The sequence below is a fragment of the Onthophagus taurus genome, chromosome 7, assembly GCF_036711975.1.
Source record: "Onthophagus taurus isolate NC chromosome 7, IU_Otau_3.0, whole genome shotgun sequence".
Taxonomy (NCBI): domain Eukaryota; kingdom Metazoa; phylum Arthropoda; class Insecta; order Coleoptera; family Scarabaeidae; genus Onthophagus; species Onthophagus taurus.
The window spans coordinates 12,001,708-12,027,359 of NC_091972.1; the positions used below are offsets into that span (position 1 = coordinate 12,001,708).

Sequence of the window (25,652 nt, forward strand, 5' to 3'; positions counted from 1 at the left end):
ACTGTTTCTTTTTAATTTAAAATTTGCTTAAATCACTCTAAAAAAAATTAGAGAGACATAACTTTGAAAAACTAATAACGGTATCCAATTAACGCAATTAAAACCGTGTCGAAATCAACCCAGTCGTTTTCGGCATAACCGCATCCTACTAAACCGTGATTTTTCACGGAACTATAGGGAATAACAAAAAAATAAAATATGCCCCCCATTAAGAACACATCATTCTACCACCTGTTTAAATTTGAAATTTTTTCATCATATACTTTTTGAGAAAAACCCTCAAAAATCAGGTACTGTTCTCATGTAACTCATCATTTCATTGACGGGCCTTAACTTTTAGCACGGATAGTAAGTTATTATTAAAAGATTGAAAATTTATTAAAAAAATAAAATAGAAAAAATTGAAATCAATCGACTATTTGGACAGCATCATTACACAACAAATTGAAGATAACCATTTATGGAAACATGCTTACGTAGAAATCACAAATGAATCATATCGCAGTCGACAATAAAGAGCTAAGCGACGCTAGAAGTTTACGCCAATAACTTTTAATGTTAAAAAATGAGATAAAAGAATTCACTTCATAATCGAACTAGAGGGAAGCTAATAGTGTTAAAAAGAAAGGTCGAACAGGGCATCCAAAAACTCTAAACAGCAGAGATTCAAGACAAATTCTACAGGAAGTGATGAAAAATCCAAAAATTAGTGCAAAACCATTAGGCATAACTGGCAAATTGACAATGAGCGTATAGCACGTAGAAAACTGTTTATTAGTGAAGAAAATAGAACAAAACACTCTTCTCCCATTGTAGCCTCTCACCACACAATCGACTCCACTTCCTAACTTGCATTCTTCTCAAATCTTTCTCCGCATCATCCATCTCTTTCTCGTTCTGCTCATCAATCTGCAATTCTCCATCGCTCATTTGACCCACATATCCATCCGAATCTCCTGTCTGCCGAATCCTCAGTGATTTGTTCTTTTTCTCTTTGGGTTGTCTCCTGGCCAAGATTAGCGACCCAACTGGCGATTATGACTTTTGATGAACCATCCATGAAGATCTTTTACCCAAGAATTTTGCCTTCTATAATCAATCTAGAACGGTGGTATCGGCCACTTTTCGTTATGTGCCCCAAATAGTTCAACATTCTTGCTTTGACGATATTCAACAGCTCAATATCTTTACCTATACGCTCTAGGACTTCCACGATGCTTATCCTGTCTGTCCATGCTATTTTTAAGATGCGTCGTTACAAGAACATTTCGGAAGCATTTATCTTTTTATCTAGCAACAGTAGATGTGGTAACGAAGCAATCTTATACGTAGTTGTAGGTTTAAATATTTACTAGTAAGGATTTTTTTTAATGGAAAAAAACCGGTTCAATATTCTGGATTTAAGCAGTTTTTCGTAACCGTGGATGAACCATTCTTTGTAATGTGTGAACCTAGGTAGCAGAATTGCTATACTCTTTCAATCGTACCACCGACTTTCAGACCTGTATTGTTGTTCATTGCTGTTTTCGTTTTAGTGTCACTCACACTTCTACTCATAATTGCTATGTCAATGGCATAGACCCATATTTGCAATGTTTTGATATCAATACATCCAAGGACATCCAGTTTTCTAATGGCTGTTTCAGCACCAAATTGAACAGTGTAGACACATTTGCTAGTGTAAATAAATTGAAGAAAGTCATTTAATATTTCTTGCCTCCTAACATTATCTAAGGTTTGTTTAAAGTCTACATATAATGTATTGTATTCGTAGGACTTTTCTGTTTGTATTTGGTGTAAGACAAATAGCAGATCGAAAGCTCGTACAGAATATGCTCGGTGTATTCGACTAGTCTATTGTTTAAAACACCTGATAATATCTTGTTACATTTAGCAACATGATTCCTCGGAGTAGTCTATAACCTTTCTTATCAAATGGTTGAATAAATCCAAAGGTCTATTCTTCTGGGATCTATAACTGATATATACAGGGTGTATCTGAATGACTGCAACAAACTTCACGGGGTGATTCTTTAGTGAATTTTAAGGGTGCTTTAATATATGAACCATGGGTGACTTCGGCTCCCCTAAGGAGCTACACCCCTCCAAAAATTGCGCAAAATTTTGGTTTAATTTCTTTTTCTCAAAAACCAGAAACGCTAGGAAAATGAAATTTGGGGAATATATTTAACTCATAATAGGGCACGTTTTGACCCTATTTGTACTTTCAACCTACCCTTCTAAACTACTAAACGTAACCACCCCCTTTACATTTTTGCTAAAATTTTTGTTATGCAGATGATAAACACATTGGAAAAATTTCAGTTAGATAGATAAAACTATTTTAAAACTTTTTTGTCTCTCTGATGTTCTTCCAAAACTTAATAATTTCTGAGAAAAAAAATAATCAAGCAAACTCTAACTGTTAAGCTGTAGGTTATACACCCTGTATAAGTAGCTCTGACGTTATTCCATCATTTCGTCGTTATTTGTAATTTTTGAGCGTTCCAATTATGTGTGCTTGCCGTTTCGGTTTCTTCTCTATTCGGAGTAGTCTCACAATACTCCTTCCATCGTCGCAGAACATCATAGTCTCAATGATAGAATTTCTTATACACGACCATACTTTTTATCTTCGTCTGGTACTCAACCTTTATATTTCCAATTTCAACTGTCGCTGTATTCCATCTTACGTTATTTGGTCGTTACCATTTCATTACAAGAGCTATTAATTGTTTCATTTTAACTCCCACCAAATAGTGATCTGAGTAGTAGTCCGTTCTTTGGTATGATCTAATGTTCTGGATAAAAGTAGCCCATCTCCTACAAACTGTCACTTTGTGACTTTGTTGGTCTCGGTTTCTGCCAAGTTCTTTTATATATTTTTTCATGGGAACCAATATCTTATAATTTTCAAGTTATTGCTTGGGGCAACTTGTGTAACTGTGAGTCTGTTACTACTTGTCTCTTTCTGAAGGCTGTGGAAAATATCCAAAGGCCACAATTGCGTAATGTTTTGGAATTCTCTCATATACAGTTTCTAGTTCATCATATGAGGTGTCTGTAACATGCTGCAACATATAAGATGTAATCCCAAAACTGATTCTCGAATTCTCGTGGTTATTTTTAATAAATTTCGCTGAAAAAATCACCAGAAATAAGGATATTTTCGCATAACTGTAAATATTAGATCTTACTTAATGTAGAAAATAAGATAGAAAATCGTATTGTGTGCCTTCATGATTGGGTGCGATTTATCGTTCGTAAAATATCTTTATTTGCTTTTTAGATAACGTTTCTTTGGCCAAAATTGTTTACTTTCACATGAATTAAATTTGGGGCTTTTGAATGACTATTCATAAATATTTGTTTCTAAGTTGTCTTCTTATCCAAAATACAATTTTAAGTAGTAAACACGTGCAATACTTATTCTGAAATAAATGTAATCATATTTCATAAGTGTATACTCTGACTCAGAAGACTAATACTTTGTTATCCTTGTTTTCGACGATATGTTATCATAACTTATGATGCACCTAATAAAGTTATAATTGTGTGTTATAGAATTGGTTGATTTTTTAAAAAATCCTTCCTTTCTTAAGTTCTTTTTATGTATTAATCTTGAATTAGATTAATAATAAAAAGTAAATTACTCAGTATAATTCCAAAAATATTTTATATAGTAGAATTTTATTTTAAAATAATATTAACAAATCCAAAAAAGATACAATATCACACTAAAAATATAAATGAACTTAGTAATTAAACTTTATTATTTTAAAATAACAAATTAATCCAAATTGGATTTAAAAAAATCTCTTTTTTTGTGTCCAAAACCTATTGATTGAACAAGACTCGAATAATTGTTTTAAAATAAACCAAACATATAAAAAGAATAACAAATTGTCTGTCCGGACACTATCAAAAAAAAAACCAAGGGCATATAATCAGTCTCTTTCTCTTTTTCATTAAATTTGCATTTCATCCCGATTTTTTAGTTAGATCTAAAAAGAATGTAATTGTATCCGAACATGATAAGTTTATTTTTGTTGAATATATGTATTAAATATTATAATTTAATTTGAATCTGAATCACCACCAATTTGTTTCCTATAATTAACACGACTTTTTTTAATTCTTTTCTTAAATTTATCCTGTTTACGACATTCATCCTCAGAACTATTTTCATTATAATTAATATTCGATGACGAAGCCATTGTATTACTTCTCAATGTACGCTTCGTTCTTCCTGAAGAACTCGCATTATTATTAATACTAACAACATCATTCTGATGAAATTTTCTTTTTCTTCTAACCGATGTCGTACACCTATGATTACGATCACTATCACTCATCGAACTATCACTTTCATAATTATCCTTATTTACACTCGTATTATTATTATTATTAATACCATCATCACAATCTTGTTGTAAAGTTGATGTTGATGCATGTTGCTCTATATTTCCGTTTGAAGGGTTAGTGGCGCTACCTCCATTCGTTACTTGAACCATATTTATATAAATACGACCCCTACTACCATTTAAAGGAGTTGGAATTACATCAACAAGATTATTTTCAATGTTATCATTTGTCTCTGTACAACCGTTTAATGTTGATTCTTCATCAGAATCTTGATCAATCACACGGAAGACAACTGAACTATGATGAGTAGTTTCTGTAATTCCTGTACTTGTACTTGGAACATCTAATGATGATGATGGTGATGGATTTTGATGGTTTTCTCGATTAGTTTGTGATCTGGTTCGATATTTTCTTTCAACGACTTGATTTTCTGTCAACTTTTTATTGTGTTTTGTTGATTTTAATGAGGTGGTTACTGGAGGTGGTGGTGGTGGAAGACATTTTGACGCATTTCGACACGATGTTCGTTTTTTTAAAGAGAGACCGTTATTTTTCTTAAATTTGCAACTACTTCCAGGACAGTTTTTGAATTTGTTTAGTTTTCTTCGATATTTGCTATCTGAGGATGGATATCTATAAAAATGAAGATAAATTAAAATTTAAAATCTTAATATTGGCACGATTTTTATGTATTTACCTTAATACTAAACTGGAAGACCTTCTGTGTGCCATTTTAGCAAGTTTATGTTTCTTCTGGGAAATAAGCTGTGCTATTTTATTTGGTTTGTGTTTTTTAAGCAACTCCTCCGCATTTCGCTTACATTTAAGCAACGATTGCCATGAGTTGCGAATCATTTCCTTTTATGGCAAAGATAAAGATCAATATTATGAAATTTGTTAGTCAACTCAACTAACCTGAGATTGTTTATCACTATCACTATCGGATGAATACGTATCTTCAGATAAGCTATTCCAAGCCTGTATTTCCGTTTGGATTAATGAATCGAAAAATGCCATCATCCTAAGATCTTCTTGTGTCGACTGGTCACTATAATCGTGGGATATTCTCTACATAATAAAATTAAATTAATATTTCATCCCCATTAAAATCTTGTATATCTCGCTTACCGTCGAATTATGACCGACAATATACACATAATCATCCTTGGAATAAACATTTCTTTGTGGATCTTGATGTTCTTTTAATAAAGAGCCATTCCATGTTCCAACGGGAACTGCACTCCACAACTACACAATAAAATTGAATCAGTTAGGTATGGACAGAAGTAGATGTGGATGGAGAAGAAACGAGTGGTGGGATAGTGAATGCTATGTTACCAGAAAGGAGGCAAGAAGATAGATGAGGTGGAAAAAAGGTATAAAGGGAAAAGCGTTTGAGGTTCAATACAGGGAAGCAAGGAGGAAATATAAAAAGGTATGTATGTAGAGCAAAGAAAGCAAATAAAAGGGGCAGAAACACATAAATAGAAAGAGAAAGAAGCTGGAAACAGTAACTAGCAGGATATCTGTGAGTTGTTGGAAAGGACATCTCATGCAGTTCTTAGAAGGATGTGAAGACTAGCAGAAGAGCGATGTGTATTCCAGGGGCGTAACTTAGCAACTTTCGCAAATTCAGCAACTTGAATCCCGATTTGCTGGATTTCGAAAGTGCGCAAATTTTTTTCATTTCTTCAGTCTCAAATACTAAGTCATTTAAGCGACACACAAATTAAAGCAAAAGCAAATTGCCATCAAGAAAAATATCACAACGATTAAGTGCCGCTTTTGCTCTTCAGCTTCTGTTCAAAAAAAACTTTGATTTGAATTATCTAATTTGAAAACTATTAGGGAATCATTACAACCAGTTCTAGTAAAATATTCCGATTTAAGTTCTAGTTTTACTGAAGTTGTATCTGTTTTTATTCTATTTATGACTCTACCAGTAACCGTTGCAAGTAATGAACGCTCATTTTCTAAGCTAAAGTTGCTTAAAAATTTCATGCGTACTACTATGACTCAGACGCGTCTAATGACTTTAGGTTTATTGGTCATTAAAGCTAAGGAAGTTGAGAAAATCGACGTAAAAGAGCTTGTACGAGCTTTTGCGGATCATAAACTCCGAAGAAAACATTTTTGAATAATTTTTTTTTAAATTAAATTTATTTTCTAATGACTTTTATGCAATATTATTTTAATTATGTATTTTAGTTATTTACTGCCTTATAAAAATGTTCTATTTTTCTTTATATTTTTATGTGTATTGTTATTGTTATGATCGTTACTTTTTACATACAATACAGTAAATTTACTAATACGTTAGTTTTTTTAGCATATGAGTTAGGGGGCCCCTGATTTGAAGTTACGCCCTGGTGTATTCGCAGAACTGTTAGGAACTACACCCTTGAACCAAAACAGATCTATTATACAGGATGTGTCAAATGTCTGGAATATATAGCCAATAACTTCGCCATTTGTGGTTTTAAAGAAAATGTTTCAAATAAAAAAATCTTTATTAATTGTGGAGCATTTTTTGGCGATACTTGCTTGTTTACATTGTTCTTTGTTTCGTTGCTATGGCAACCAACATTGTTATATTAAATAGGATGCATATGTTTTTTTGCACATTTTAATAGAGGATAAATCCCTCTACGCTATAAACATAATAAATCATATGGTTGTAACGCCGTTGACAGCTTTAAATGTCAAAAAATTGACAGTTTACTTGTATTTGAAACATTTTTCTTTAAAACCACAAATGGCGAAGTTATTGGCTATATTCCAGACATTTGACACACCTTGTATAAGAATAGCTCTACTGGTGAACACTGTGGAAGGAGTTGGAGGGTAGAGATAGAGCTGTAGAAATGCTGGAACAGTGTGTTCAGGTGGAAGAGGGGAGATACAATAATAAGTATAACGTCATAACAACAGAAGAAACTCCGGAGTATTTCATGAAGCAGAGTATAGGGAAGGAAAAACGAGTCAATTGATCATATGCTATGGTGTTAATGGTGTGACTATTTGAGGGGGGAGGTATGGAGTAGTAGCGCTTACTGGATGGAGAGGAGCGACCGTGGTTGGCGGAGATAATGAGGATGAGAAAGATGTGTTTTAATTGCATATACGCAGATTATATACAATAAAAGACATTATACAGAGAGAGTCAGAAAAAAGGGAAAATCCGAATATCGGAGATACTAGACAGCAAAATATGACGATTTAACCTAACATCTCTTATACAAATGTCGGTGGTTTTTGAAAGTTAAATTCTTATTTCGAAATTTCTTGATAATTTTGAAGCTTTTTATACTATTAAAATAAAATTTGGTAGTTTAATGTTTTTGAGCATGAGAAATACTCGTAGAGGGCGCTGGATACACACTACTCGTTGATATATCTAATCATGACTATTTTGTCAGTTGTGGTATGATGAATTACTTGTACAATTCCATACAAAAAAGGTAGTCTTGCTTATATTGTCTAAGTCTACTGGTTTCCAAGTCATCTGCTTTTATTTGTTTGAAAGTAATTTTTTTCTTAAACATTTAAAATCAATAACACACAGTAACTATAGCAATCAGTATCGATAATAATCAATAACAATAGAATTTAAAGTAAATTTTCGAAGTGTGCACCATTAACCTCAACACATTTTACAATTCGCTTTTTTAAGTATCATATAATATCAAATAACATTTGATCATTATTTCGAATTGCAGTCGCGGCATCTTGAATTTTTCACCTCAGATCCTCGCTCGAATTAATTTTGTTTTGTACACCATATCTTTCATTTGTGACCATATTGAAAAATCCAGTGAATTTAAATTTGGACTTCTCGGTGGCCATGCATATTCACTTCGACGACCAATCCAACAATGCGGAAAATGTTTGTAAAATAACGTGGTGGCGCACCGTCCTGTATAAACCACATGTCTTCTTTTAGCGTCTGGTAGGCCATGTAAAAGCTCGTATAGATGATCTTCAAGAAAACTTAAATACACACGTCTATTTAATTTGGGAGGAAATTCAAATGGACCAATGAAAAAATTGGATATTACACCACATCAAATATTTACATTAAACTCGTGTTGAAAGTGTCTTTCCCTCGCAGCATGTGGATTTACGAAATCCCATAAGTGATTGTTTTTCCAGTTGAAAACACTCCGTCTTGTAAACGTCCCTTTATCAGTGAACAGAATCTTGTTAGAAAACTTTTCATTTTCGAGTAATTTGTTTTGTAACAAGTGGGTAATATAGGCGTGCTGCATGATCTTGCGGTAATAAGTTTTGAACGGGAGTATAATGATATGGCCGAATTTTTTCTTTCTTTAAAACTACACACTGATAATTGTTGTTTTGTTGGGTACTTATAGATGAATTTTCTGCAACTCGAACCATTGATACTTTTAAGACGAAAAGATCCCATTTCGCCAAGACGATTGTACAGATTCCTAAATGACTTATGATTAGGTTGCCTTCGATTTGGATATAACTCCAAATATCTTCAGGCTGCTACTAAACCATTAAAATTGGTTTCAGCAAAACAACAAATCATATCTCGCATCACTACTAGAAAACTCATTATGTCGTGACATCTTCAAGTTGGTAATAACTTTATTGTTGGTAAAGATGATTATTGCAATTGTCGAAACATAAGCGGAAAAATAAGTTATCTTTCCTTGTTCAAAAATAAAAATTTTAGAAGCAAAATGTGCTTTACTAATGATTTATGCTATTTTTTGTAATTCGCGTTTTCATCCTTTTTTTTTATCAAAAATGTAGCAGTTGGTAACACCGTAACACTTGAAAATAAAAATTTGAATTGACAATTAAAAATAGTCAGTGAAACACAAAATGTATTCACCTGAAAAAAAATTTATATACATATCTCCCAAAATAAGAGAAATTGCTCGAGAAAATAAGAGAGTTGAATGTCCTCATCATTGTGGACCTTGTATTTGATGCTAAGAACGTATTTAAACATCCATAGACAAAATTGTCACATTGACAACTAGAAAAATTAATGAGCCAATGTCACCATCTTGAACTGGTTCCATAAAATGTTACTAAAATCTCATTTCAGCATCGCATGCTGTAAGGAGTCTCATTACAGCACCCGTTTGAGTACAGGGTGTCCCAATTTCGATGTCCGCATAGGCTATCTCCGAAACTAAAAGAGATAGAAAAAAAGTAGCTTACATGTCATGATCTCGTTTTTCGAGAAAATGCTAATGCCGAAAACTCCGAACAGCTATCGTCTTTTGTTTTCGTCCTATCGGCAAAAACTGAAAATTATGCGAAAACGACAATCGCGAATATCTCACTTATTATCAAAGATGGAGTATTATAAATAAAACATTATATGGGCAACTTTTTACGAAGAATTCAGTGGCGTAGGTAGAATTTTTTTCCCATTTTTTATTTTCGAGATTTTTGACGTAACTTTATTTTTTTAAATGGAAACCGTAGTTGGCTATGACCTAAAATAATTTGTTATTTTCTTCTGATAACAAATATATATAGTTTGTGGGGCATATTTCTTATAGTTATTGAATAATTAACAAAAATTCATTTTGTTCTATCTAAACATAATGTATGTATTTAAAAGTTAATGTTGCTATGGTGATAACCATACATACTATGATGGAACATAATGTATCAAATAATTGCCAAAGTTTGTATTTAAAAATTCGATAACAACTCTGGCATTATGAGCTGGTATGATGCACCAGCATGTTAGGTGTCAAAGTATAACAAAACTAAATAAAACTTTACAATGAACTTCGAAAATTATGAAAATGTAACATGATGGAATGCTATATGTTATCAGATAAGAATGCGACGTTAGCCGCGGAATTATATTTCACAAAGTATTCGGAAAGAAGACAACCGCACGGAAGAACCTTCAGCCGGTTAGCAGAAAGTTTAATAGATTTTTGGTCCATCCCCAAACCACGTGCAAAAACATACCAAAATGGCCTGCAAGAGGATGAAGTCAATGTGTTGGCTTCACTTGCGATAAATCCATCAACATCTTGCAGAGAAATTGAACAAGACGTCTGACCCAAAAACCGCTGCTTCCGAATATGAAAGAAAAATATGTATAAACTATACAAAGCGGGCCTAACTCATTATTTACGTGCAGGAGATGTCAATCTAAGATTAGAATTTTGTAGATGATATTTAGAAAAATTAAATAATCTGCTGTTTGTTCAAAATGTCATCTGGACCAATGAAGTCTCTGAGTGTTCAAAGAAGGTTAAGGTTCAATGTATGGTGTGCCCTTTTAGATAATAGAATGTTGGCATATAGTATCTACCATAAAAACTTAAACTCAGGTAATACCTCAATATATCAAGGCAGCACATTGTGCCTTTGGTCGACAATTTACCATTAAATAAGTCTCAAATGATATATTTTCAATATGACGGAGCACCAGCACATAATGCTAGAGTTGTCAGTGAATTTTTAAGTACTACTACAAACTTTGGCAATAATTGGAAACAATGGGCACGTTCAGCCGGTGTCAACTGTTAAGTTGCTATATTAGCAGTCGCGGCTGAACGATATGCTAAGTCAGCGCTGTTACGCAGCAGTTTAGTAAATATCTCAGCGTAAGTAATCTGCACTTAGTTTGTCAGCGGTTGTGAAATTCTAGGTTAGGATTAATATTTTTTGTTCCTCCCCTTTAATTTTGAAAACTGGCAGAACTGTATAAAATGAAATGAGCCTTAAAATCAACATCATCATCCATTATCTCTTGTAATAACACAAAATTTTCAAAAATATTATTGTTGGCCATAGTTTTAGGTTATGCTGAACTGCTAATTCTCAATTGCTTGTTCAGCCGATTTCGTTCCGCTGTATTAAAGCTCATACAACTAGCTGACTGATTTAATTCAACTGTTGACACCTGCTGACACCTGCTGAACGTACCCAATGTTTTCCATCGTGGCATTGTTATCACCATAACAACATTAAGTTTTAAATACATACAATAGTTTTAGAAAGAACAACAAAAATTGATACATTATGTTCCATCATAGTATGTATGGTTATCACCATAGCAACATTAACTTTTAAATACATACATTAGTTTTAGATAGAACAAAATGAATTTTTGTTAATTATTCAATAACTATAAGAAATATACCCCACAAACTATATATATTTGTTATCAGAAGAAAATAAAAAATTATTTTAGGTCATAGCCACTATGGTTTCCATTTAAAAAAATAAAGTTATGTCTCAAATCTCGAAAATAAAAGATGGGAAAAAAATTCTACCTACGCCACTGAATTCTTCGTAAAAAGTTGCCCATATAATGTTTTATTTATAATACTCCATCTTTGATAATAAGTGAGATATTCGCGATTGTCGTTTTCGCAAAATTTTCAGTTTTTGCCGATAGGGCGAAAACAAAAGACGATAGCTGTTCGCAGTTTTCGGCATTAGCATTTTCTCGAAAAACGAGATCATGACATGTAAGCTACTTTTTTTCTATCTCTTTTAGTTTCGGAGATAGCCTATGTGGACATCGAAATTGGGACACCTGTACTGTAATAGGTTTCATTACCGTCACAAAGTACATTTAAACATTTAAAAGTAAATAATTCGAAACTGGTAGATCTAGACAATTTCAATAAGAGTAACTCATGCTTGAAAACAAAAAACTTCAAAATTATCAAGAAATTTCGAAATAAGATTTTAACTTTGAACACTTTGTACCTGGAAAATATGTACACTTTGTTAATATTAATTATCCTACGACGTCATCATTGCAAGTATGCAACCAATATCACAGTATTCGTACATAATACTAATACATGCTTGCACGGTTGCATACTTGCAATAATGACGTAGGATACGACAATTAATTAACACACTGAATAAGACGATGTTTGATTAAATCGTCATATTTTGGTGTCTCCAGTGTTATGATTTCCCACTCTTTCTGACTCACCCTCTATATACAGTCAGATTATGTTAATAAATCATCTTAATTACCTTAACCATTTTTTCAACTCCAGAAGACGCAATAAAATTATTATGTTTATTATAACGAACTTGGTTAACGATTGATCTATGACCCTGTAAAACAACATGAGGTTCGCCCCATTCCACCAAAGTATTTTGAGTATCCGGAACACGCCACATATATAAACTAAAATCATCAGAACCACTTAAAACGTATTCATCATCACTGCCGGCGAAACAACATGTCTTCATTGTGCATGAATTATAATATTGTGGATGATAAAATTGACAAAGAGCATTAGGATTGTGCGTTTCGTATAGAACTGGAGGTAATCTTCTTCGTAGAGCCAAAATTCGGCTTCCAGATGAGTTAAAACATGCACTTATTCCGCTTACTCTTCCTGCATTTCGATCATAAATTAAAAGCTCTCTGAAAATTAAAAAAAAATAATATAGGGTAATTTTTTGATTAAAATAATTTTCTTATTTCTTTGTTTACTTTTTTGTTATGCGACAATCCCATAACGCGATTCCTTCATCGGCGTTTGATGTGACTAATAATCTTGGATTTAGTGGATGAAATACTACAGAATGAAATCCTGACGATTCCTTGGCGAGAATGATTGGTTCTACAACGATAAATATAAAAGATTTCAATTAAAATGTTTTCCTTTTCAAATCAAAACCTGGTTCATGTTCTCGTATATCGTAGATTAGAACACGACCATCATCACCAGCGGTTGCAAGAACATTATCATCCTGCGGGTTTACACTTAAGCCATAAACAGGATTTCTATGCGGTAATTTCATTACCAATTGACCACTAAAAATAATAATAAATAAATAATATAAGTAAGGTTACATTTTGGATGAAATTTAAAATGACATTTACAAATTGTGGGGTTTCTACTTTATCGACATTTTTTGGACTTTTAGTTGTCATTTTAAATTTGAAATATAAATGCAAATTTATTTTAAAAAATATTCTACATTAGATTCATTTTTAATTTTATTTATATTTTAAAATTTTTTAAATTAAAAAAATTAATTTTGTTATACTTACGTTTTGATATCGTGGACAATCACCTGATCGTCATTACCACCAGAAAATATTTTTGTATTGAATCTATCGAAAGCAAGACAAAAAATGTTGCTTGTATGATTGGTTTGCATAACAACGGGGGCCCCTTTATCATAAATCGCATCGGGAACAAACCACAGCAACACCCTCCTATCATCCCCACCTAAAAATCATTAAGATTTTTCCTTAAAAAGAGTTAAAAAAAACACTTAATCACAAATATAAAAAATAAAACACACAATCTAATCAAGTTTACAATAAATTTAATGAATAAAAATATTTATAAAAAATATCAACTTACCCGAAACCAAAAGATTACCTTCTTCGGAAAATTCTATAGCGTTAACACATCCATAATGGGCAAGAAGATCCTTTCTGTATAAGTTCTTTGCATTTCGAAGCCGTTCCTTAAATAGTTTTTCTCTAATACGAGCCGAATCGTTATATTGCTGTTTGATAATGTAGTTGATGGGGTTTATGTCCGAGGAACTAGCCATAATGAGAACCGCAGGGACACGGCAGGGTCTCTGGCACCGAGGAAAAAGTGGAAAACTCGCACACGTTGTCGTTGAAAATTTTTTTAGGTACGAACGTTCTACACGGAACACGGGCATACGTCAAATGCCTCGTATGTGTCAGGATCAGCTGTCTCGACGATGGTCAACTCGGCAAGTTTATACAACGTGATTCAACATGCGTGCGCTTGCCGCTTGCTACTCATTCAAATCAAATCGCTTTTTACCCCAGTACAATAATTATTATTATCAAAAGTGGCGAAATTCGTGTTACATTTCATTTCAAAATAATAAAATTTACAAACGAACTAGGTATTATCGTAAATAGAATATTATTTAAATTATTAATTTATTATTACATTACTTAAAAAATATATTTGCATTGACAGTTTAATTGTCAATTTGACAAATAAGATAACCTACAAATTTGAATATCCAATAAATTAGAAATCTTTTAATACAAACTTTATGAAATAAAATTAATTTTACAAAATTAAATTCATTGTAATTAAAATGTAATAAGATAAATTAAATAATTTATGAAAATAAAATAATTATGAAGTCATTGTGTTTTTAACTAAATGATTATTTTAGTAGATTTCGTGGGTGAATAAACCACAGTTAAAAACATATTTTGTGTAATTTATTTATAAACATTATTTGAATTATTAATTTTACTCTTATAAAGCATTATTTGATATGTTATTAATTTATTATGAACAAATGAAAGTTATAAACATTAAACTTTTATTTAGGTTGGTAGACCTTTCCAACATTTTCAAATATGAATTGGTTTAAGGTAGAATTTAAATATGTACTTTAAAAAGTACTGAATGTTGCAAACAAAAGCAAGTTTGTTTGTCTAAGCAAAGACAGAATGATTAGACGATGCCCTACGAAATCTAGCTACAAGAACACTATAAAGTATATGTGGCATGATCACGGACGCCAAAAAAAGAATCACATCGAACTGATTCTGGGAGTTGGAGAACCAAATGGAAGAAAACTCAGAACTAGACTTAACTCCATGATGAAGAAATACCAAAAAAATCGATAAAAGTCGAGTAAGAATGCAACATGGTTGTCGTGGAAAGAATTTGGAGTAAATCAAGGGAGATATTGACAAAGTCGTCAACGAACAATCAAAACAGAAGGAAACCATAATAACTATGCACCCTGTACAAGGAAAACACAGAACAGAACAAATCTATCTAATACATGGATTTACAAATACATAGAATTTGAAAGAAAGAAGTTATTAAATAGATAAACATATGCAATAAAAGAATACATCCTGGAAAAGAATGAACTGAAATGGATTCAAAACTTTGATTATATATAATATGGATTGAGCCAACGAGAGAGATAGCTTGCGCAAGGTGATCGAACCGAGATAGACATAGAAGCGTACTGACATATAATGAGCGTGCGTTAATTTTGGCGGTAAATTTAAAACAAAATTAATATATGAAAAAAGAAAAAAAAATAAAATAAAATTTCCTTATTATTTATAATACTTACAGGTGATGTGAAACTGTATTATCGCGAACTTTGCACACGAAACAATACATTTTTAAACATAACGGTGTGACTGGCTGTGACACAACAAAATGATAAACGTCAAATGAAAGTGGTTTGACACTTTTGTGCGCATGCGCCCGTCTGTTTAGTACCGTTTTATGTCTATCTTTGTTACACTTTCACATTATCGCTTTCCATCTGCGTCTATTCACCTTGAGCCACATTTTTGTTAGTAGATATATTCAGTTAGCTCAATCCATATTATATATAATCAAAGATTCAAAATATAATACTTGTCAGGATACACATGAAAGAAAAATAGATTAATGAGATAGCAAAAAAATTGACGGAACACACCAGACAAAAAGTTCAGACATGGCAAACAACGGATATAATGATATCACGTCGGAACTATGAAAACATGAAGTCACATGAAAAAAGAAATCACCAATACCTGACCGAGGCAGAAATGAAACGATTAAAGAAAAAACAGCTGAAAATACATGGACCAGAAGTTTTGGATTGGTTTGCTTCGAGCTTACATTAAGTAGGTATGGAATTAGGTTGGATTTCCACAACCCATTGCTGAAAAATGACCGTTGCTTTATTATAGAGCTGCATTGTTTTGAGGTTGCATTGGCTTCCTGTGTAGATGAGATACATTGTGATTCAGTTTCATTACGATTAGATTCGACCATTTTGTGTTGGTTTGGTCATGGCTTGCCAGAATATATGCTAACCTTCTACGTAGAATAGACCACAAAATTCATGCAAACACAATCCAGGATGAAGAAGAGAAGAAGTAGTGTTTGACAAATTTTGATGAAAAGTGTCTGCAGATTATTTTAAAAAGCCCACATATCTTGAATTGTATTTTGAGTTTAGTTTATGTTGGTTTAGAGTTGGCTTTGGTTTGGGTTAAGTGTTACTTGTATGACTAGTATAAGTTGATTTACTATTTAGTTGCTTTGTTTTTAAGTTGTATCGCATTGTGATTAGTGATTAGCTTTGAGATTTCATTAGTATTACTTTATGCTTATATTCCCTTGGTATCGGGTTATCTTGATTTGAAGTTGCTTTCCTTTGCGGGTATGTTATTTTACGGTTGTATTCGGTCACTTGCAGGTTTTTGGTTAGAGGTTGGGTTGGCTTTGGAATTAGACTAGTTAGGTCTGGAGTGATGTTGGGTTGATTTGGCTTGATTTTGTGATTAACTTTTTTTGAGGTTTGAAGCTTCTGTACTTGAACTACTTTGCGGTTTAGTTGTTTTAGTATTGAGATGGCTACTTCAAAGAACTGCAGGTTACTCATTTTAGGTCTGGAGTTAGGTTGGGTTGGATTAATTGGTTACTTTATGGTTGAGTTTCTTTGAGGTTTGATGCTTTTCATTTAAATTACTGTGTGGTTCCGTTGCCTATTCAGAGAGAGAGATTATCTAACACATCATTGCTCAACAAGGTCTTAACGTCTTTATTAAAGATAATGAATGACTAACTGTTCAAAAGAATATCATTCTTCTAGGATTCTTTGTCCTTCATTGCTTCTTCCTCTTGAATTTGCTTTTGTAACATTTCTCTCAATAATTTAAAGTAACAAAGCTAGGTATATAAGAGTTGTTGCATATTAGGTTGGCAATACCAACCAGTGTGAAGTACAACAAGTATGATGAAGACGACAAGTCAAGACAAGTTATTACGAGCACTATAAAATAAAATAATTTTAGTTTTGTTCAATAAAGTTGTAGTAAAAATCCTGACTTTTATTGACAGAACACAACAAGGGTAGTACTTCCTGTTTCGCGAAATTTTATACCTATAATCTCTGCATAGACTTCGCTTATGCCAGAATGCAAAAAAAAAACTTTAACTTTTATGCTTAAAATACATCAAACCGATTGACAAATGTCACTACTTCCTTTTACAAGACAATTTTAAAGATAAACTTAAATTAATCCGTACAAAATCACTTTTAACATAATTAAATTTGAAGTGTTATTCATATTTAATATTGTTTCTTTTAGCTTTTCAACACTAGGTGTCGCTAGTATAGGTGATTTTTCGCTTTTGCGCATAAAACCAACAGTGTTTTTATCTGATTTGTTACTCCGTTCCAAACCGAACTTGTTTGCTCTTTCTACGATTTAAATCAAACCACAAAAACAAGATTGACAACAAAAATGTTTAACCAACCGAACACGTTGGGTATCTTTGGTACAACAACGACGACTCCAAGCAGTGCAAACCCCATGAAAGATTTCGAAGTTACTTCGCCCCCCGACGATTCCGTTAGTTGTTTGGAGTTTTCTCCATCAACAATTCCGCAAAATTTTCTAATAGCCGGAAGTTGGGATAACAATGTACGTTGTTGGGAAGTTGAGCAAAGTGGAAAAACAGTTCCAAAATCAATGCAGACATGTGGAGATCCGGTTTTAGATGTTTGTTGGAGTGATGATGGGACAAAAGTAAGATTGTTTTTAAACTTTTAGTTGTTGTTAAATTAAAATAATCATTTAATTTAGGTATTTATGGCTGGTTGTGACAAACAAGCTAAAGTATGGGATTTAGCAAGTAATCAAACCATGCAAGTAGCAGCTCATGATGCTCCAATCAAAACATGCCATTGGATTAAAGGTTCAAATTATTCCTGTTTAATGACCGGGTCATGGGATAAAACATTAAAATTTTGGGATACTCGCAGTCCATCTCCAATTATGAGTATTACCCTTCCAGAACGTTGTTATTGTGCTGATATTGATTATCCTATGGCAGTTGTTGGGACTGCTGGTCGTCAAATAATTGTATATCAACTTGAAGGGAAACCTCAAGAGTACAAAAGACTAGAGAGTCCATTAAAATATCAACATAGATGTGTTGCAATCTTTAGGTAATAAAAAAAATTTTTTTAACAACCTCATTTTTGGAAAATATTTTTTAGGGATAAGAAAAAAGTTCCAACTGGTTATGCTTTAGGGTCCGTAGAAGGACGAGTAGCAATCCAATATGTAAATCCATCAAATCCAAAAGATAACTTCACATTTAAATGCCATCGATCAAATGCAACTCCAACTGGTTATCAAGATATTTATGCAGTTAATGATATTGCATTTCACCCTGTTCATGGTACATTAGCCACTGTTGGTTCAGATGGATCATTTAGCTTTTGGGATAAAGATGCAAGGACAAAATTAAAACCATCAGAATTGATGGAACAATCGATTACTCGGTGTGCTTTTAACCACAATGGGCAAATTTTTGCTTATTCTGTGAGTTATGACTGGAGTAAAGGCCATGAATATTATAACCCATTGAAGAAAAATTATATCTTCTTACGATCCTGTTATGATGAATTAAAACCAAGAACATCATCATAAACAAAATCTTCTCTATCATCTTAAATAAATCATTTGTATTTCTATTCTTAACTAGATATTGCATACAATTTTTATAGAAATAAGGTATTATAGACAGAAATACATTTTTTTTTCTTATTTGCTGATTATTTATTGTTTGTTTCCCATTTTAATGTCTTTAATATTAATAAGTACTATTGTTTAGCCATTTTTTAATTACCTATAATAGTGGGGAGATTAAAACACTTTTTTATTCTTATTTATTATACATACAGTTTACTATACAAGCCTCCTACATCGAAATACAAATGATCTTAAATAAATCATTTGTATTTCTATTCTTAACTAGATATTGCATACAATTTTTATAGAAATAAGGTATTATAGACAGAAATACATTTTTTTTTCTTATTTGCTGATTATTTATTGTTTTTTTCCCATTTTAATGTCTTTAATATTAATAAGTACTATTGTTTAGCCATTTTTTAATTACCTATAATAATGGGGAGATTAAAACACTTTTTTATTCTTATTTATTATACATACAATTTACTATACAAGCCTCCTACATAGAATAGACCAGAAAATACATGCAAACACAACCCAGGATAAAGAAGTAGTGTTTGACGAATGTTTGAAGCTTTTGTACTTGAACTACTTTGTGGTTTAGTTGTTTTAGTATTGGGTTGGATATTTCAAAGAACTACAGGTTACTCATGCTAGGTCTGGAGGTAGGTTGGGTTGGTTTGGCTTAATTGGTTACTTTGTGTTGAATTTCTTTGAGGTTTGAAGCTTTTGTACTTGAACTACTTTGTGGTTTAGTTGTTTTAGTATTGGGTTGGCTATTTCAAAGAACTACAAGTTACTCATGTTAGGTTGGGTTGGTTTGACTTTATGGATGACTTTTTTTGAGGTTTGATACTAACTTATCTAACTGTTCAAAAGAATATCATTGAAGGCCATGAATATTATAACCAATTAAAGAAAAATTATATCTTTACAATCGTGTTATGATGAATTAAAACCAAGAATATCATCTTAAAAATCATTTGTATTTCTATTCTTAACTAAATATTGAATAAAATTTTTGTACAAATAAGGTATTATTAACAGAAATACTTTTTTTTCTTATTAGTTGATTCTTTAATGCTTTTCTTTTCCCATTTTAATGTCTTTAATATTAATAAATACTACTGTTTAACCATTTTTTTGATAATCTATAATAATAAGGAGATTAAAACACTTTTTTTTAATTCTTATTTATTATACATACAGTTTACTATACAAATTAACAGTTTAGTGTCCACCATGACCATGTCCATGTTTAGGTGGAAATGCTTTATCATAAGCGGCAGTACCAGCAAGGGTAACAATTACAGCAAGTACACCCCATTTAAAACCGGTAAAGAAAGTTTTTGATAATTTCATTTTTTCAGTTCCGAATGCTTTAACATCATATCTCCACACTTCATTTCTTAACCAAGGATCTTTTAAACCTTGCGCTGCTAAAGCACGTTGAGTTTTTAGTAATTCCGGAACATTTTCCACTTTGTATATTCTATAATCGGGAACTGTGTAAGGCTCACCATGACCATGACCACCCATGTTATCTTAGAAAACAAATTATCTTGTGCAATAAATTAAAATGTAACAATTTAATTAATATTAATTTGATAAATACCTAAAAAGAAAATAAAGATTTTATTATGTAAGTTCTGTTTTTGGAGGAAATACTGCAAAAGTTTTGGAACCAAATTTAGTTACTTTTATGTTTAAACAGTGCCAACTTAAATGATCAATCATATGCTTTTGAGATATTTATATATTGCAGTATTATTTTTTATTACAAGTTTAATTATTTTAAAGTAACTTATTTTAATAAATCAAAAATCTGTGTAATATTACTTTAATAATAATTAATTTTGCAACCACCATCACAAATTTGTAATTAATTAATAATGCAATATATAGATGGGGCTACTTGAGATAAATTGTTGAATACAATAAATTTATATTTTTAATTTAAACTGAAATAAAACAAAATCTAATATTTAAACAATTTTATAATCAACAATTTAATTTTTTTAAATTTTTATTTTAACACCTTAATTTATTGCTATTTAATTCTCAATTTAACGTGTAGATGGCGCCACAAGACGTACGCATATCACAAAATAAAGCGTTCTCGAACCATTCTCAGTTCTCGTCTTTAGGAAATAAGAACTATCTGGTGATATCTTATTTTCTTAGTCGGTGTTGTTCCGTGGGGTTTCACACAAAATATTCCGAGTTATAACTAAATAACAAAATCTGTAGTGCGTGTGTTAAATTAGGTTTTAATTCAACGATTAACAATTAATATTTTTAATAATTATAGTTGTAATACGCGCTTTGTTCTAAAAAGTGTCTGTTACCTTTTAAAATGTGAAAATTATAAATGAAAATCGGCAAGGTTTTACCCGGTTTAGTGACCATGACCCTTTCGTACTTGTTTGTAATCGTTTTCTTTGGTTTTCAAGTGACCGTTTTCGGTACAAAACAAGATATTGATAAAACCACCGTTAAATATTATCTAAATACAACAGGTAAATTAATTAGATTAATTTATTTCATAGATTAAAATAAAGGTTTTGCTTGATATATTCTATGAAGGTAATCCGGTGTAAAGTGATATACATTTTTATTCTTTTATTTTTTACTCTTTTATTTTTTTTTTCTTTTTGCAAAGAGACCTTGATATGAGGACCAAAGAACCACATACTATAAATTTTATTTTATTTTTAATGCTTTACTTTTAAGAAATAAATTTGAGATGTATAAAAAAAATTTAAGCAACTAAGTAACCTAGAGGTTATCGTTCTAAAGTGATTAAAACCGATTCACTTTTTTTTATATATCCTAAACGTAAACCGTTTTCAACTTTTTTTTGAACAAGTGAACGCTTGATCATCATCCCAACAGGTTTTAATGTCTATAAAAAAAGGAAGCCTGGAAAGTTTTTTATTCATTGAATCGACAACCCGTTTTCAAACAACAATTATGTTATTAAGTGTTAATATTTTGTAGCAAAGATCTCTAAAATTGAGATGATAAACAATCTACGCAGTTTTCTGATTTGGTATAAAACGTGTAAAACCGGCAAATTCTTATTTCAATCAAATTTTAAGTGTTTACTGCATCTGATAGAGTGAGAAAACCCCTTTATTTTTGATATCTTAACTCTTCTACGACCAAGACTGTGTCAATAATAACCCGAAAACAATTTTTGACATAGTATAACTTCTCGTAAAAACTTAACATTAGTAATTGCGAAATAAATTACAAACTAAATATTGTCTTGGAATACAACCAAAAAGAAAAGAGTGGAGTTAACCTCTTGGACCAACTCATTCGAGAATATAGTTGGCCCAGAACTACTAAAAGATGGCCATTTACATTGTTTATGAGTTATTTGGACATTGCGGCATACAATGCGTTTATTTGGAATAAAAATGTACTGATTGGGCTGGAAATGTTTCTGCCAAAAGAAAAGGAAAATGTTCTTACAGGAACTAGGCATGTCACTTATCCAACCAGATATAAATTGAAGAACATCAAATATGTGGAGTTGACCCAAATATGTGAAGAAAAGTAACCCAAAAGTGACGATGTCATCAATGTTGAGGAAGTACTAAATTTGAGTTTACTGTACATAGTAAAAAAATAGTAAATGCTTGTAAACAAATTGTAAATATCACGAAAGTTATCCATATTCACCAAAATAGTTAATTGAAAATAGACGAGTTAGGCGATTTGCTCACGAAGCTACTGTAAAGCCTGTTACAGACATGTTTAGTAATTTAATCTAGTAGCGAGTAGCCACTTACCGCTGGAACGTTTACTAGACGGTAACTGTCCACATTTAATACACTCAAGACACTTTAGTGGTACTCAAGATAAACAGACGTCGCGACGTCATCGCGCGCAATTCAATAATATAAGAAATATTCATATGCTTATAGAGGAAATTGAAGAAGAAGTGTCTAAAATACTTAATAAGCGTATATGGGTTAGAGAAGAGTGGATGAGAAGAATTTCATTAGGAGCATCAATTGCTCTTTAATTACTACTTCTTAACACATTTTCCAGTATTTGAAAAAACAGTATTGACAGTAGATCCAAATTTCATAGAATCCTTAATTTTTTTTTTGCTCCTGTGAATATGTCGGACTAATATTTTTTTTCAATTTTATGTCCTTTTCTGCAAAACCTGGGATATTCATAACTTTTTTCAAATCTTCATAAGCTTTTTGTTTTGCTAACCTGTTTTTATAAGTAACACTTTTAATATGCCATAAATATTCAAAAACATTCATAAACATTCAAACTTGACAGTAGTGTTTTCACTCCATCGCCTCGACATGTTTGTTATATTATACTACATATTGCTAATTCACTAGCCGTTGTAGTTGTGAGTAGTGGGGGTACGCTACTCGACCGAAAAAATAGAATCAAATCGATCTACTCGACTAAATCGTTTTAGTAAACTACTCGACTAAATTGTACTGTCCGCACGTAGCGAGTTACTAAATTACGCGCTACTCGACTAAATTACTAAACGTGTCTGTACGGGCCTTTAAAGGAACTAAACTGGTTGGTAAGTTGGGTCACTAACCGGTATACTGACTCATTAGTGACTAGGCGCCACACACGAAGCTACTCATCAGCGATCACAACCTGTAGTTTGTTCAGATTAGACATGGATGCAGAACCATGGGTGGAGTAGTTGGAGTAGAGTTAGCTGATGACGATGCTGGACGTCGTAGACCTAATGACAATGGCTATGCTATTATGGGGGAAGGTGAAGGAGCTTCTGATTCCAGGTCAGCACTATGGAGATCAACTCAAATGATTTGACACATACTGAGCTGAACAAGAGTGCTGCGATACAGATAGCCGAACGATTTGATTCAATCTGGAATCTAGCGAACTCCATAGGTGCTGTAAACGAAGGCTGTAAAATTCGTTATCAAAGCAGCTTGCATCCTTCACAATTTTATGGCAAGACTTGTCTACATGCCAAAGGATATAACTGCTGCGGCAGATAACTACGACATGCTGCAGGTTCTACCACAGCATCTGAGCATTCCTTTTCAGTAGCTCCGTGTGCAAACGGCTTTATTGTTAGTTCACGCAGTTCTTGTGATTATCTACAAAACTGTGGAATTCGACCAAGCCAATGTATTGCAACAAGGCAGAAAGAAGTTATGATTGTTAATGCCTTTAGTTTTGACGCGAACTATTCCTACAGATAGTTCTCGACGTTGCATAAATAATTAATGACGATGAAAGGACGTGCTGATACTCATATATTAGCAGTATCCAAGACTGGTCGTGAGTCTGGAGTTGCCGTTGGTGTATATCTTGGTAATAGTAGCAAATACTCTAGTGAAACGTGTAAGGCTATCGTAAAAGGAAAAACGAGACGTGATAGAGTAAGAAACAGAAGTATCAGAGCAAAACTAGATCAAGAACCCATAGTACAAATAATGGAGAAAAAACAACTTGAGTGGGACGGACACTTGAGAAGGATGAGCAATGACGGATACCCAAATAGAGATGAGTATATAAATGTGAAGGCTTAAAGGAAGACTTCGTAAAACCTGGGAGGACAACATAGAGCAGCCAGAAAGAGCAACCTTGCTCAACACTCTGACACCGTAAGATAATTGATAATCTGGATTTTTGTACCTAAATGGATAGTTAGAAGTTTTTGATCTGAAGAATGACATTTCTAGCAAAGTCTTGGAGGACATATCAGAATTTTAAATTAAATGTTAACTATCAAAACATTTTAAGGAAATTCTTTATTTGAAGAAACATCATTTTTTAATAAAATGAGTATGTATGAAAATTTTCTTTTTTATTTGTTCTAATAACGGTTGCGCCAATACGACGTCGTTAAACTAAAATCGATTTTAAAACCAGATAACGTTGAAATTTGTTTATATTTATAAAGATAGATTTTTAAAAATATAGAAAAGTGGTTAAGGAAATTTTATTTTCAGATTTGATGTAAAAAAGTACAGAAGTGCGATGGCGTCAATTTAATCATTTCACAAAATATACGGTTACAATAGTTACTTTTTATATTTTCATTTGATTCAAAACTTGGCCTTGAAATTTAGAACCTAGTAAGTTTCGATTCGCATTTCGGCAGCTTAGTTATTTGTAAAAAAAGCTACGCTTGTATTCAAAGTGACGTTCTAAGTTTAAATCGAAAACATCGATATTATTTTTAGAATTTGATATTTTGATGTAAATCTATATATAAATTATATATAAATTTAAAAATGTAAATTCAAAATCATTCTAAAAAGACACAAAGTTTTTCAATATTAAAGCAAAAAATTCATCTAAATCAACAACAATTTTATATTATTAAATGCAATAGTTAACATTTTTAATTACCTACATCTATTTAAGTGAGCAAGAGACAAGGTCAGGCCATTATCGCATCGCAAGCAATTAACTGTTCGTATTTGTAAACTAAATTATAATTAGATAGACAACACTTTATATACATATACAGATCCATAATAGGTATGATGACAGATATAATAGCAACAAATTTAGTCAGCAAGACTTAATCGTCACAAATCATTAGTGCACATCAAAGAAACAAGAGACAATGCCACCATTCTAAATATAAATATGTATTCATATGCGGTTTTTCGTCATTTGCAATCAAGATGGGTACATGTTGGCGGAAGCCTTTTCTTGAAATAGCTCGGGTATTAATAGATACTAAAACACAGTGCTAAATGGAAAGAAACTGTGTCCTACTTTGATTATAATCTATAAG

General features: G+C 32.1%; 4 protein-coding genes across 8 annotated transcripts in view; 2 read left to right on the forward strand and 2 right to left on the reverse strand.

Annotated features, from left to right (window-relative positions):
• Positions 1 to 3,671: 3,671 nt before the first annotated feature.
• LOC111420925 (DDB1- and CUL4-associated factor 5) lies at positions 3,672 to 14,232 on the reverse strand. The gene is made up of 9 exons (XM_023053995.2): positions 13,725 to 14,232; positions 13,406 to 13,586; positions 13,029 to 13,165; positions 12,842 to 12,971; positions 12,373 to 12,772; positions 5,494 to 5,613; positions 5,281 to 5,433; positions 5,063 to 5,223; positions 3,672 to 4,998 (listed from the first exon to the last, which is right to left on the reverse strand). The coding sequence occupies exons 1-9, from the start codon at positions 14,035 to 14,037 to the stop codon at positions 4,077 to 4,079; spliced, it is 2,517 nt and encodes an 838-aa protein (XP_022909763.1). The 5' UTR covers positions 14,038 to 14,232; the 3' UTR covers positions 3,672 to 4,076.
• Positions 14,233 to 17,524: 3,292 nt separating this feature from the next.
• On the forward strand, positions 17,525 to 18,946 carry LOC111420929 (ribonucleic acid export 1). The gene is made up of 3 exons (XM_023054003.2): positions 17,525 to 17,920; positions 17,978 to 18,342; positions 18,394 to 18,946. Exons 1-3 carry the CDS (start codon positions 17,636 to 17,638, stop codon positions 18,827 to 18,829), a joined length of 1,086 nt encoding a protein of 361 aa, XP_022909771.1. The 5' UTR covers positions 17,525 to 17,635; the 3' UTR covers positions 18,830 to 18,946.
• An 895-nt stretch (positions 18,947 to 19,841) lies between these two features.
• LOC111420911 (NADH dehydrogenase [ubiquinone] 1 beta subcomplex subunit 3) lies at positions 19,842 to 20,577 on the reverse strand. Of its 3 annotated transcripts, none has more exons than XM_023053972.2 (3): positions 20,490 to 20,577; positions 20,082 to 20,418; positions 19,842 to 20,025 (listed from the first exon to the last, which is right to left on the reverse strand). In XM_023053972.2, the coding sequence occupies exon 2, from the start codon at positions 20,411 to 20,413 to the stop codon at positions 20,105 to 20,107; it is 309 nt and encodes a 102-aa protein (XP_022909740.1). In that variant the 5' UTR covers positions 20,414 to 20,418; positions 20,490 to 20,577; the 3' UTR covers positions 19,842 to 20,025; positions 20,082 to 20,104. The 3 variants fall into 3 exon arrangements, with proteins under 3 accessions (XP_022909740.1, XP_071053453.1, XP_022909741.1); XM_071197352.1 differs by having other exon boundaries at positions 20,082 to 20,435; positions 20,490 to 20,555; XM_023053973.2 differs by lacking the exon at positions 20,490 to 20,577 and having other exon boundaries at positions 20,082 to 20,489.
• Positions 20,578 to 21,011: 434 nt separating this feature from the next.
• LOC111420910 (LDL receptor protein 1) overlaps positions 21,012 to 25,652 on the forward strand; it is a 38,460-nt gene continuing 33,819 nt past the window's right edge. For all 3 annotated transcript variants that reach the window (XM_023053969.2, XM_023053970.2, XM_023053971.2), the window contains exon 1: positions 21,012 to 21,393. In XM_023053969.2, coding sequence (XP_022909737.2) covers positions 21,246 to 21,393 — 148 coding nt within the window. In that variant the 5' untranslated portion in view covers positions 21,012 to 21,245. The remainder of the gene's footprint in view (positions 21,394 to 25,652) is intronic.